General features: G+C 36.8%; 1 protein-coding gene across 2 annotated transcripts in view; it reads right to left on the reverse strand.

Moving 5' to 3' along the window:
- Positions 1–15,051, reverse strand: part of SNX29 (sorting nexin 29) — a 99,090-nt gene that overhangs the window by 14,183 nt on the left and 69,856 nt on the right. For both annotated transcript variants that reach the window (XM_014252728.2, XM_088064102.1), the window contains one exon: positions 13,999–14,138. In XM_014252728.2, the coding sequence (XP_014108203.1) occupies positions 13,999–14,138 (140 nt within the window). The remainder of the gene's footprint in view (positions 1–13,998; positions 14,139–15,051) is intronic.

The raw sequence follows: 15,051 nt of genomic DNA on the forward strand, positions 1-15,051 counted from the left end.
TCAGCACATCAATCAGGAGTAGAAATAACCTCACTCTGTGAGAACAGTATGGCTTCAAAAACATCTTTAAGTGTCACAGTTCCATGCTATGCAACTTCTAAATATATTATAAATACAATGCATATGATAAATACAGTTTTATTTTCTTTGGTTTCTTTCAGTTCCATTAATCAGTTTCTATTCCTTCTCTGAACATATATTTTAAAAATAATTCCCTCTTCAACTGTATATTTCAAATTCAAATTTCAAAAAACATCACTAGAAGAGTTGTGGGCTATGAGAACTTACCAATAAGGGAAGCTCACCATCCCATCTGCTCCAAGCCCTCCTGCCATCCCACCTACCTGCACCCTGCTTTCAACTGGATGGAGAATGGAACTTGGGGAATTGCTCCTCCTTCCAGCATTGTGCCATTCCCACAAAGAGCTCAGCTGTGGGATGCAGGATGGCTGCATGCAGTGGGTCAGCACATCCTCACAGGGGGAGTCCCCAGGGCCTCGTCTTGAGGAGCAGGAGAGGGAACTCGGGGTTCTGGATCTCCGAGCTCCTGGATCCATCTGCACTTGCACACAGATTGCTCTGACTGACCAGATGGCTTCTTACAAAACAACATGTTCACATCGACAGTGTTCAAAACACTTTCTGCTGGAAACTTGTTTTCTGTCAGGGACCTGCAGATGGTTCCCTTTCCCTACCTGTAAGTTCTCCAAAATACATCTCCTGGACTGGCTGTTATGCAATCTTCATATGCTGAGATTTGACTGTGAATATCTAAAGCTGGCAATTTTCTTAAAATAAGCTCCAGAAAGAGAAACTTAACAAGCAATTATAGATCAGCTAGTTTAAATGCAGCTGTAGAATAAATATTACAAACTGTTTCACAGGATTTAGTAGGCCAAAAGTAAGCTTTAAAAATCACAAATTCATTACAGGGAATTCATGTAGATTTAGGTAAGGCCAGGAAATTGGCTCAAGAAGGGAAAACTTAGTGAAAAGAACATTATACAGCTCCATCAGAGGTGTCTGTGGGGTGTGCACATGACACATTGAGGCACCTGAGCCAGTCCTGAACAACCATGCAGTAAAAGGCTCCTACCATACACATGTCCCATTATTCAGTCACTATAGAGGCAATTTAGTGTACTCATACCTGCTCAGCAGCAGGTAAAAATTATACTGAGAAGAAAATTATCTTTTTTTTTTTTTTTGGCCAGTCTGGTGCTCTTTGATGACCCAGATGCTACATAAAAATATGCATTAGGATGCAATGTAATTCTATATGTTTGTGGGCTTTTTATATTGAAAATTTTGTGCCCATTTTAAAACACTGTATTAATTTTGGGGACTTTGATTGAAAAGGAACAAAAAGACACAGCTTTGGTAGTTCAAGGTATGAGAGCTCCCACATGCTGGAAGCATGTCATACAGCACGGACAGCAATAACACAGAGGAATCTGCACTTGCTTACACTCCCAGCATTTTAGCACATTCTCAGCTATTGATTGACTGAGTTGCAAACTCCTCTGCGCTCTCCTCCTCTGAAAAAGTCAATTCCAGCAGAATAATGGAGCAAATTGTTACAGAGAGGGTAACTAGGAAATAAACTGTTCAGACATGTCTAGTCCCATTTACTAGAAAAAGTAGGATAACAGAAAATAAAACTCTTTTTCATTAAATTATGTATATCATTAAAGCAATTTTTAAAAAGAATTCTACTCAGACAATCATGCCAGAAACTGATCTACACAGTAAAAAGAAATAACTAGACAACTGGAAAGACAGTAAAAAGAAATAACTACACGCTTCTTCCTTTACAAATTAAGTATACTTAGTTAATGAACAAAAAAAAGTCTGAATCTTTCATAATTACTATAATTTGAAGGGAAGAAGAAACAAAATGCCCTGTTATATTTCTTAGCTATTCAAGTAGAAACGTTCTGTGTGCTTAGTAAGAAAACTTTTATCAATCCTGTAGAGATGTCAAACTCTCAAACTTTGGTGAAAATTTTGGTGTCAATGTTTTACAGTTATCAGTAATCAGGTGCAGACTGGGAAGGTAATGGAGAGCAGGTTTACAGGCATTGGTTTGTATTTGACTGTCTTCATGGTTGTGCTTTGCAACTCTTGATTCATTATTTTGCATGAGAACTAAAACATGCACATTTTTAATCCAGGTTTTAGGTACAGCCCCTTGGCATTGCTCCTGGAGACAAACACAGCACAAAGAGCCCATAAACCCAGCAGGAGCTGCAGAACAGAGCACCACCCCAGTCCTCAGGGAGACTGAATCTCACACAGACAAGTGGGACAAGTGGGAAGTGGGGCTGCCAGGCAGACTGAGGCTCTGGGCAGGCCTGGCTGAGCTGGTCTGGCACAGACTGAGCAGCAGGCACAGCTCAAAGGCAAAACCACAATGAGCCCAAGGTGCCAACGCGCTCTGAGCCAAGCACAGCCCACCCAGGAGGGTCCCCTGTCCCCCTGGGGCTGGCTCTCCAAGGCACAAGGATCTCACTCCTGTATCCTTCCGTGGAGTTCACACCTTAGGCCTGGAGAATGAGCACAGTAAACTGACACAGATGATGCCACAAATATCTACATTTTAAATATTAAAATTGCCACCTAGATTTAGTTTTGTGTGTATTTGCATATGCCCCACACATGCACATTTTGTAATTTCATATATCCACTAACAGTATCCTGATACCAATGAACAGTGACAGCAGAGTTTTAGAACTGCACAAGAAATTGTTTCCTACTGAGGAAATCCAGATTCTAGGGTTTCAGGATGAGTAGAGTACATCTACTGCTTAATGGAATGGATCAACATATAAATTACCTCAGAATCTACTAAATGTTTACATGAGCAAAAATTGATTTTAAAGTATGCAGACAATAAAGTTGAAGATAGAAGCTGTTTGCTTGTGCATTTTCCAAGTTTCCAGTACTTAAAAAAAAAAATCATCCTGAATTATGCTGAAAGCACTTCACAGAAGTATATTCAGGGTATGAAATGGAGAGAATGGAAGCTTACAGAGCTGAGGATCAAAGGATGAGAGGCAGTTTTGTCCCAGCACACAGAGAACAGGTCCAATGAATGACCACCAAGCTGGTCAGACAACCAAAGCAGAGGGATCTCCTCTTGCCAGGCATTTACATTGCTCTGTACAAGGAGTAACGCTGAATGCAGAATGCTCATTGCACCAGACTTTCTCACCCCAAGATGCTACATGGAGCTGCATCTTTATACACAATAAGAATATTCAAAAATACCAGAATCACCCATGTATATTTTTTTAAAGCCTTGTTTACAGAAGAGAAAACACCTTCCACATAGTGTTTAAATAAAAATTCTGTGTCTATGGTTAACACCTTTGGTTGCTAGTTCAGCTACCACTGCCATTTCAAAAACTGAAAGAAAATCCCAATACCCTTCTAATGAAATGGCTTCTTCTATGTGTGCATAAAATGCAGTAAAGGAAAATAAATCCTGTGCAAGTGCTCTCTTTTTTAACATTCTTTTCCACCATTTTCACATCATTTTAACGTACATTCTCTTCAATCAATCCAGTCTGTCTCATTCAGTCTCTTGCTCCTGTTATATTTTACAACATTCCTCTACTCTTATTCATTTATTCTTGTATTCCCTACCTTCTCCAGTTTACTTTCTATAATAATTCACACTGACAGCACAACACTGTTACCCACTAAAACCCAGCTATTGTTTGCTCCTGTTCATACCTCATTCTTCTCCTAACAAACTCCTGTGCTAAGTTGATTCTACACTGGTGCGTCAAACCTCTGTTGTCCAGAAATCATCATTCCCACAAGCTCCCCACATAAAACAATTCCCTCCTGTATTAATAACATTTAGTTATCTCTTTAAAATTGATTCACCTGTTTGATGGTTCAGTTTGCCCTCATTTCACATTTCCTTTAATACAATATAGGCCTCAAGTCCCTGTTGACTCAGTCTGGTTTTCAGCCACCCTCACCTCAATCACAGTGTGACACTGGACTGCCCAAGCTCAGTGAGCATATCCTACTTGAGTATTTGACAAATTTTTGTTCTCTCTACCTTTCCAAATATATTTTGTGAAAAATTCCATTATTTTCAGTACACTCCTCCAGGCTGAAAACCTCACTTGAAAGTTCTTAATGAACAAGTGTCTCCAGTTGAAAGAATGACTCTTGTGAACAAGTGCAGACTGTTGCAATCTGGACTTTTCTGGTTTTATGTACTCCTGTTAAATTAATTTAAACTACCACCTTGACACTGTGCTGTGCACTTTAACATGTTATGATAATGACATCTTCTTGGGTTAAATTCTATTCCTGTATGTCATTAATTCAATATATTGAGCAGTGCTGATAATCAGAAGGGAATAAAGTGAGAATATTGGTAGAAACCACAGTGCTTACAAGAAAGGCACAGCAACTCTATATTTGAGTGTCAGGTACAGCTGTCATACGGCTCATCTGACAAGAACATCTTTATTCTTTTACTCACTGAAGACGAGCACACCACACTACAAAGAAATGGTCTCAAAATGGCTGTCAACATAGCTGAAAGCAAAAAAAAAAAAAGTAAACTGATTGTTCCATACCTTATCCCACAGTAAAGTGCTTTCATGCTATCAAGAATGAGGACAGAACTTTGAAGTCCTGCACACTTAACTATATTAGCATTTCTAACATTCCACTTTTCATAGCCTGGATGCAAAAATTTGTTCTTAAAGCTCCTTATGCCAAAAATAGTATAAGGAGCTTTAAAAAATATTGGATCCATTGTTTATGAGTTAGGTATGGACAAAACAGAAGCAGGATTTTTGTATGTGTTTAAAATTAGAAACAGTTTCTGATTTAGTTAATCAAATCCACCTTGGCAACTCCCTGCCAGACATGAGTGTGCAGTAAATATGCTGACAGGAATGGTGTGCCCAACCTCCAAATTGAAACTTTCTTTCCTGGCTCTAGAGCCCATTTTTTGCTACCAATTTCAGAAACACCTGCTCAGTACAGAAATGCCTGAATATATAAAAAATTCACTTTTTAACAAGGGAGTGCAAGTGACTTGTAACCAAGGAAACAGGACCAGTGCTGTAATGACACAAAACTTTAACTGGCTCTGTGTTCTTTTATCCAAAAAATCTTAACCTCTTCTTGCACTGCTACAAGTTCAGAGTGTTAGAGACACAAACCCCAGAGTTTAAAAACCCTGTCCTAGCTAAGGACTAGCTCCTTTGGTGCAGCACTGAAGTTTGCTCTTACATTGACCATGGCTGTTTTCAACATAATCTCTATTTGTTCCAGAGCTTGATAAATTACGTGATTATAAATAAAACCAATATACACCAGTTAGCAACACACAAAGTGCTTTTTAACTGTTGCTGTCAATCTACTTGCTTTCTTTCTATTTTCTACACATGCAAAAGAAGTATCATAACACAGCCTCTCTGTCATTTGTTTCAGGAATTTCAAACATAATTCTTATTTTCTCAGGCAGCATTAAACAAGAGTTTATTCCAAGGCGACTGTAAAGATCAGAAGCCCTCAAATGTTTCCAATGGTGACTGGAGAGTATTCAATCCTTGTACAGTATGCACTAAATTATTCTTCTCATAAGCACTGTAAAGGTCACTCTGAATATAAAGAAGCATGATAAAAATCTAATTGATGGAAATCTGCTCATAAACACCTATTTGTGAGGCCTGTTGAACAATTCATAGCAATTAATTCGGCAAAGCAAGTCTCACTTACTTTATTGAGATGGTAATTGGTGTAAGTCACACTATTTCAAAGTGAAGTTGATTTTTTTTTTTAATGGTAAGGCAATAAATACAATACATAATCCCCTTCAGCATTATGGAGTTGCTGAATGGCACCCCAGCTTTACTGAGCATCACACCAAGACAAAAATGAAGAACACCTTTTCTTTGAGGTATCTAAGCCCTGGAACACTGCCACACTGAGGTGTTTCATTAGGGTGAGCTTAGTGTTTCTGTAATACTTTCACTATTACCCACCCCTGCAGGACAAAGTCTTTCCAATTGTACTTCTGAATACTCAAGCACTTCTTATTCAGTGGTGCCTTAAAACCGTAGTCAAGAGACATAAACATATTCTTTCATCTGAATAAAACTTATTTGCATTGGGCAGTGCTGGAAAATTTAATAAGACCAGCTGCTGAAAAGAAACAACCTGTAGAAATGCAGCTGAGAGAAATAAAGAACTAAGAAAACCAAACAGATTCTCTAATCCTTTTTACTTTAACAATTGAGAAGAAAATCAGCAACTACAAAAATAGTTTTAAATATATCAAAACATATACTCTGACTCCAAATTTGGACCTTGTTTAATTTTTATCTGACATGTAAAGGATTACAGTGTTTTTATACAAAAGGCATATCTTGTTGGTTATTTTATATGCCTCATGTAAATCATTAGGGACTATGTAAAATATTCTTCCTGATCAAAAAATGTCATTTAAACTCCAGTGAGCAATTACTTGACTGTTAACTTCTGTAAAAATAACAGCAGAACCAAGCTGAAGTCAGCAAATACCTTCAGTGCTGATGGGCATTTGGAATATATTTCCATCTCCAGCAACTGTCTGAAGACGGTGACTGCTATTAATGGTATTGCTGTGATAAGCACCCTTCCCTAGCTCAGGTCAGAGATTTTAGAACCTATTCTGACCATCTAAAAAGACAAACCACTGGTAAGAAATTATTTTGCAAACCTTCAGTCTGAACAAAACGAGAGGATGCAGAACAGCTCTTCACCCTGTGCAAAGGAGCAGCAGAATTGCAATAAATGCTCCCTGACAGACTTGAATAATCAATGGGAATGTGTGTCAGTTTTTCATGTCCTATACAAAGCTTTAATTATTTCACAAATCACCTGTCAAAGCCCAGATAGATCCATTGTAAAATGAAAACCTTCAATCATATCATCTTCATATGTTTGGATAAAACCAGCTGTATAAAGCCAAATGCTTCTAGAAAGCCTAAAGTACCAGTGTTTATCCAGAGTTCCCTAATATAGTCAACCCCTCTTGCTTTTAACTTCAAGCATCCCATGCCTCTTCCTGCATTTTCTTGCCCACTTTATCACTGTTTCTATTCCTGCTGATGTATTTCTTCCTTTCTTCTTTTCTCTCTAACATTCATAAACCCTCTTAATTACCCAGAGCAGGGAAATGAAAACTTTAAGACATTTAAAAATGGCATGTAATACACATCTTGAACATCAATATGTGCAAAACCACAGAACACAATGTAACAGGCAATTCTGGCAGAAAGGAAAGAGATGAAAGTTTGAATTTTCATATACTTTGACCAAACAATTTTTGCCCTACTTCTTCACATTTCACTTAGATCAAAACAAGCATGATGCTTTTTTTAAGTCTGATGTCAAGCATCATAGGTTATGAAAGACTAAAACCAAAACTGTCAGTTACAAAGTGAGGAATGCAGAACCCAAGAATAACAGTGAGACAACTCTATGTTTGTTAAAAACAATCCACTCAAAATCAAGTATTTTAATTCTATCATCAACAAAAATTCCTCAAAAGAATATCACATTTTTTGCACTGAAACTTCCTACATTATGTGAACATGATAATCAAACTTTAGATATCTAAGATATTTTTACTTCAACATTCATCAGTGCTTGGCAACACAGTTCAACTGAAAGATAAATATTGTGTAATGTCTCTACATTAGATCAATCAATTAACACAGCAATAAATTAGTTTCATTAGCACGTTTCAGGCATTAGAAGGTGCTTTACTAATTAAAAGTCCCATATTTAAGCAAATGCTGTTTCCAGTTTGTTCATGTAAATTTTATTCCGGAGTGCTTACTATATTCTACCAGAGAGCTTATTCCTGTTACACAGCACAGCTGGGACGTGGTGAGGAGGCACTGAAGCCATGCAGTGCCCAGCTGGTAACACAGGGGAGCAATCCAGCACCAACCTACTGTAGGGTGCTTGAGCTGAGTGCTGCCATTCATTCCAGTAGAAGGCACAGATATGCACCCTGATAACCTTCACAAGTGTCATGTCATCACCAACTCACTTGTTGAGAAATCAACCAATTCAAAATTGTATTTAAAACTTCCTTACTTTGCTTCAATATTGTTTGACAGCACTTCAGGGATTACTTGTATGCCTTTCATTTTATTGTTTATCTGAAGATGCAATAACAGCAGAACAGTTGTACCTCTATCTTCATATGCAAATATATTCATGTCTGTGTATTCAAAAATCTTACTTTAAATAGGTTCATTCCTTACACTAAAATTGTGCCACATCTGTTGTACATGACCTATCCCTTGTGGGGATGAAGTTATTGAATGAAATATAATTGTTGCACTAATCTGTAGTTAACTGAGTCTGAGCAAATGTTTTAATCTCTCTAAAATATCTCAAAACTAATTTTGAAAGGGTCAATTGTCAATTTCTTTAAAATGAACCCAGAAATACAACATTCACAGGTGCCTCACAGTAACTTTCCTAAAAGAATTATTTCATTTCTACTTGGCAGCAACATTTTAATACTTGCAATGGTATTGTAGAGAAGTTAATGTTCTTTTTACCTCTCATACATCTAATATACACATTTAAATGTTCTCAATGACACACTGACAGGTGCAACTGAAATAGAGATGAGAAAACTGCTAAATCCAAACCAAAGTCCTTCAATTCTTTCAAGACAAACATCTATTCTTCCACAATATTTTAACTTTGTTTTCTGCAAGACCAAAAGCAGATACTTGGCATTAAACACTGTTTAGTGCTAAATAAATCTGAGAGGAGTTTTCCCAGGATGACATGCTTTTTTGAGTAGCTGATTGGTTGGCAAGGAAATTTGCCTATCAGTCTCTCTATCACATTTCTCATAACTTTACCTTCTAAGAGGGTGGAAGCATTTTACAAAATGAGAAAGAGGTAGGAATAGAGATTTTTATTTTCTTTTTACTACAGTTTAACTTGGTGACTCAAAGACAACTGACACAAAACACCTAAGAACACAACTTCTGCTATCAAATATGTTGCCAGTAATGTCACCCAGGGGTAATGGAGACAACAGTTTTTGAAAATTACAATCCTCTAATCATCACGAAGAACTGATGACTCCTTTGGTGTTCAAAGACATCCTGCAGACAACAGAACCTGCTGATGATTTACTGAGCAGATTCCCTGCATTTGTTAAAGCATCTATTTGAACAGCTCCCACAAGGGAGTAAATGCCCAGCTTTGCAACTCAGCAGAACATAAAACTGTTATTTAGAAACTAGTGTAGCATGTACCTGTGGCCTACAATATGAGATAAAAAAGTAATTAGCACAGCAACCTGTGAAAATATTCACCAAATTGTGTTTATACCATTCTTGCATGTATTTTTATCCAAACACTTGCACTACCAATGCAAAAGAGCCAGCAAAGTGGCTCTATTCCTACTGAATAGCTCTGCATAGCTACCAAGTGCAGTAGCTTCCGTGTTGTAGAAGCTTCCCATCTTTTGTTTTGCTCACAGGTAACAAACACTGTGGGAGCAGCTGGAGTTTTGCCAACACTTCTTTGTGCAGGGTGGGTGTAAAACGCAGCTCGAGTTAAGATTATCCTCGAGCTTCACAGACAATTTGAGGTCGGAAGGCACCAAGGCTGGTGGAGATCCCCACAAGGCTGCCCAGGGCTGTGTCCTGCCAAATCCAAGCATGGAGTGCCAGTAACCTCTGGGCAAACTGCTAGAGGGTTCCATCTTCCTCAGTGGAAAAAAAGGGGGTTTTATTATTTTTCCTGCATTTCAGTTTGTGGCCATTATGAGGACTATGGAAAGAAAATCTCTTTTAAAAAATGAGGGCAATTGATACAGAAACCACAGAGATAGAAAAATGGACCATCACAGCACTTTAGAATTCCTTTTCCCAACTTTTTACAGCTTTTAGCTTCTTACATACTTGAAATCATACCATCTATATGATGACTTATATTGGAAGACTCAGTTACATGGTCCAAAGAATTGTGCTTCTCGTTGCCAAAGATTCCTCCTGGTTTTATATATATTTATGAAGAGCTAAGGGTGTGCGATAATTTTTCATATTGATAAAAATGTGATTAAAACACAACTGTACTTGTCATAACCAGCTTTGTTTATCCATAATGAACCAATTGTAAGTGCAAATAAATGTTCATTTTAGTAAGTATTAGCAGAAAGGCCTTCACCAGCTAGCAGATGTAGCAATCTAATTCAGCAGTGCCAATTCTTGATTTAGACTCTGCTCCACATGGACTGGAAAATTTATCTTGTGATGTCAATTTTACTACTACAAAGAATTTTTTATTCAGCATTTAAGCATACAAATTAGCAGAGCCAGAATCTATTTCTTACATTAAGACATGAAAGTAGACTATAAGGGAAACTCTTTGACCAATCCTGTGACTGAGCTAACACAGTATCAAAACTGAAAAAGATACAAACTGAGATTACAAGTGGTAGAGACTGATAAAAGAAAAAATACATCAATGACAGTTCATAGCAGAAGGATTTAGAACAAGAGACATTTCCACGAATCACCATGAGCATTTGATACCATAATGGGAAGAAATGTAGCAAACTCATTCACATTATTGTACTGCAAACTGTTAGCTGGGTTTCAAAATAAAAGCAACTCCTTCCTCTGTAAGAGTGCCAGGCTATTTCAGATCAATTTAAATGTTTTGCCTCATCAGATCTGCACCTGATTGTATGGAACCACTGCACTTGAAAGGGAGGTATTCCCAAAGGAACAAACTCACAATAAAAATTTTAGGCAATATTCAGTAACAGTGGATTCAGTCTTAGATATATTAATCTTATGTTCTGTTCATCATAATCATATTACAGGACCACAATAAGGTCTTAAAAGTGATTCATTAAAACTGACCCTGTAATTTCTATCTATAGGATGCCTAATCAGACATAACCTTTATGGGATTTTTCATTTGCACACTGAAGCCTGGTCATGTAATTTTGCCATGAGAAGAAACTCTTTAGACCAGATAATTTTCATTTTTTTAAATTTTATTTCATTGCTTCCTAACAGGCAGATCCAATGCCCTTGAGATTTTTCATGTATATCAAGACTGTAATATTTTCCCCAGACTGAGGTATCACTACTGTCTACAGCACAATCCTAGGACTAATACCTCAATGTTTTGTAATTACTCCTTCACTGATAAAGATGCAACTAACTGTACATACATTTCTGCTACAGAGGCAAAATTAAATATATCAGAATTTTTGTATGTATTTACAGTGTTTTATAGCAAAATATTATTAAACCTAACAGAAGAATTGCAGATACAGTACAAAGGTTACAACTGATTACTGTAATAAACAATTCACAGACTCCAAGATATTTAAGGTCTCCTGTTGATGAAGCTCAAAATCCATTACAGAAGGATAATACTGGGGAAGTTGGCAATCATAAGTGGAACTGAAATGCATTTTCTTTCAGGTGCTTCTTAGATCCCCAGCAGCGCCAGGTCATGACTCTCAGATAATAAAGGCCACAGAGAGTTCAAATGATAGCCTAGAAATGATGGCACTTTCAGACACTGATAGAAGGAGCACATTCTAGAAAAGTTCTTTTTATTAATTTAATGCTGCTGCTGTAGCCGCAGAAGAGTCTGATATATCAGTAGTAAAATGCATTAAAAAACTATTTTGTCTGCTGCCATAGATGAGCAATATAGTTATTTTGCTCAACAGCTGAATTTTTCCAGAATCCCACTAGTATTCCCAGAGAGAACCATCTAGCCAAGAGAGAATGCTGATACATTTGTTATATAAAAAAAGTTCTCAGAAACAATTCACAGATATATGTAGGAACAGAATCTCTGCCATAATGTCCAGGTAACACAGAACATTCCAGTCCATTGTCTCATGCGATATGTTATGAATTATGAAATTGCTGAATTTAAAAATAAACTCTAAGAATAAACATGTTTTTTGCCACCTGTGGCACACCCACACCAGGGTTAGCACCAGTGCAGTGCATCACAGGGGTGCTTAGGAATGAGTGATAAATGATGCTGGCCGATTTCCTTCAGCAAATCTCTCTTTAGAGATAACTGCATTATTTTGTATCATAATGCTTCACTAACTAAATTGTACCCCTAGAATATTGGACCTTAAACGTGCTGCCTTCTCAATAAAACTTTGCTCTTTCTGTGAAATTAATTGAATCTCACATTACATTTATTCGAAGAAACAGAGTTGGAGGGTTTTATAACAGGGAAATGGTGTTCACTTCGACTTGTGCAGCAGTGGTAGAACCCATTACATGGACTGTGATTTTCATCTTGTCCTGTGCAGATCCCCATACCTGGCACTTCTTTTAATAAACAGAAACATGAGATCTAAATTCTACTTACACACTTAGAAAAGACTAAGTATTAGAAAGCAATTGTTTAGGGCTGAGTAGTAAGAGGATGCTTTTTCTCCCCTCCTGTTTTAGACATAAGTGGCCAGGAGATTACAAATATACAATTTTTGAAATTACATTTCTCAGAACCAAAAAATAGTGTAATAAATTATTTCTGTAACAATAGTGTATTAAGACTTTTTAAAAAAACACAGGACTATAATTGCATTTATAATTATATTTTACAATTGCAAATATATTTTGTATTTGCCTCCTCTTCTTTAAAATACAAAACTAACTACAACGTAAAGGATAACTTCTTTAAAATGACTCAACAAAAATCTACACATGGGCCCCTCAACTGGAACTTTCAACCATTTCCATCTTTACAACCCTTAGTCAAATTCTAGACATTAAGTTCATAGGGAGCAAAAGGCAAGTCTCTTAAGATGTTTTCCCCACAAAGATCACCGTTTATAACACCATCAGCAAGATGTCTCATCAAATTGATTTCAAATCCACAGAAAAATCAGAAACTCATGAATGCCCCGAAATGTATCTTGGCATTCTTCCACTCCTCTATTACATTTTCTAATAAATAGAGCTTTCTTGAAATGCAATTTCAACTTGAAAATCTGACACACTCTGCAAAAGACCAGGCAATAATACAACTAAATATGTGTGCTGTGATGAAACATACTCATTTGAAATTGGTCTTGAAGCTGCAAATGAATCCACCCATGAATTTACAGGCACAGATGCCCAATCCCTGTGCAGAGGCTCGTGGAGAGCAAATTTCACGAGGACTTACTGTAAATGAGTGTTCCATCTATACATAATTTGTGCAGGTGTAGTAATGAAAAACCATTACACTGAAAAATTACTAGTGAAAGAACATGACTTTCAAAAATATATTTACACTAGTATTATTTCCTAAATAGTTTTAAATATCATTTACAAATACATAAAGAAGTAAGTTGAAAGGGAAAAGGGACAGTTTTACCAGATTATACCCCTTGTGTGATGGTATATGAAAGGGTTTGAGGTGCTTAACTGACAACTATTAAGTCATTTCTAGACATATTCAACTTTAATGAAATCAAAACATGCATCAGCAGACTGCAAAATTCAGCTAAAAAAAGTTCAACAACTTGACTTTTTAGTTTGGTTAGTAAGGGCCCTAACAGTGTTCTACCCTCATCCCCCCAAAAAAGATTAAAAAAATAAAACAAACCCCATGCAAGAAAAAACAAAACAGAACTAAAGAAGACCAAATGAAGGAAATTGAGAATACCTAATGTTTGAACAGCATGTATGGACGCAGATTTTAAAGTCGCTTAGATATTTCTGAAAGCTTTACACTGTGATTTTTATCCAAAATCACCATTTAAATAAACAAAAAAATACTCTTTATGTCATATATTCCTTTACATATAACAAAAGCACCTGCAATCTGAACAGAAGCCTTCTATTTTAAAAAAAACCCACTGTTTTAAAGATTTTGGAGATGCTGGTATTATATTTTAAATTAATCTGTGATAAAAAAAAACCTTAGTATTTTCTTAAGTACTTGACAGATACTTACAGAAAAAAGGGCATCAGCTGAATAAGTGTCTCTTTTTTGGGATTGGCTGTGAATTCTGGCACAGTTTGAATAATTTTGTTCATTACATTCCTTAGGTAATTTTGTAGCTGCTTGCGTCGCTCTTCTACAAACTTTGCATCCTAAAAATAGAGAGGAAAAAATATAAATGGCATAAAGAATATGTTTCTCAACTTCATAATGTAACTAAACAGTCCTGGTAAGCATAAAAATTGATCTTTTTATTATCTCTTTTATTATGGCTATATAAATATGTTGGCAATATGCAAAAACCCCTTGACTGTCCTCAGAGATAAAGGAAAACCATGAATCCTAATAAAACCTGTTCCACAAAAACATCCACTGACAGGATATCAGATCCTCTCCCTGGCAGAATCTGTCTTTTCTGGACCATAAACCACTGCAATCTTAGAGAGGCACAGCAGAACAGCAGCACAGAGGCTGTGGCATAACAACTTATGCAATTTTTTTGAGATCCAGAATTACCAGTCTTTGCAGGAGGAAATGCTGACATACTCCCACAATCCCTCCCCAGTTCCTACTTTTCAGATGTTGGGTACACAAACTCCAGAATGTATTTGTCCAACATTTTTATGTTATTAAAATATTATTTTGTGATGACATCTTAATATAGTAGATTTTTTAAATAAACACAACTCTCATTAAAATGTTTTACTGAAGTTTCTGTAGCATTTTAGATCCAGGATTTTATACTATGTTGGCCCAAACAAATAGAATAGTTCTATAAACTCCACATTCTGCTGATGGAATTAGAAGTTAAAGTTTATCACAACCAGCAAGATGTCATGCATCCCATAACTTACACGTTGTTTAAACCTTTTTCCTTTGAGGGATCACAATTACAGTGGACTACAATCTAAAGGTGACCCATTTCCCAGGAACAGGGAGCTCCAACAGGTTTACAGTGACATCAGGTGCTGGATGCTTTATGCTCCAGCCAGAGTGTTCTGTCTCGGGAATGCTGGCACTGCTCACCTGGTTTAAATGTCACAGTATGTTCTTTAGGCACAAAGC

This window comes from Pseudopodoces humilis, chromosome 18, assembly GCF_049639895.1.
Source record: "Pseudopodoces humilis isolate 2021_Gansu_Grassland_sample_001 chromosome 18, ASM4963989v1, whole genome shotgun sequence".
Taxonomy (NCBI): Eukaryota; Metazoa; Chordata; class Aves; order Passeriformes; family Paridae; genus Pseudopodoces; species Pseudopodoces humilis.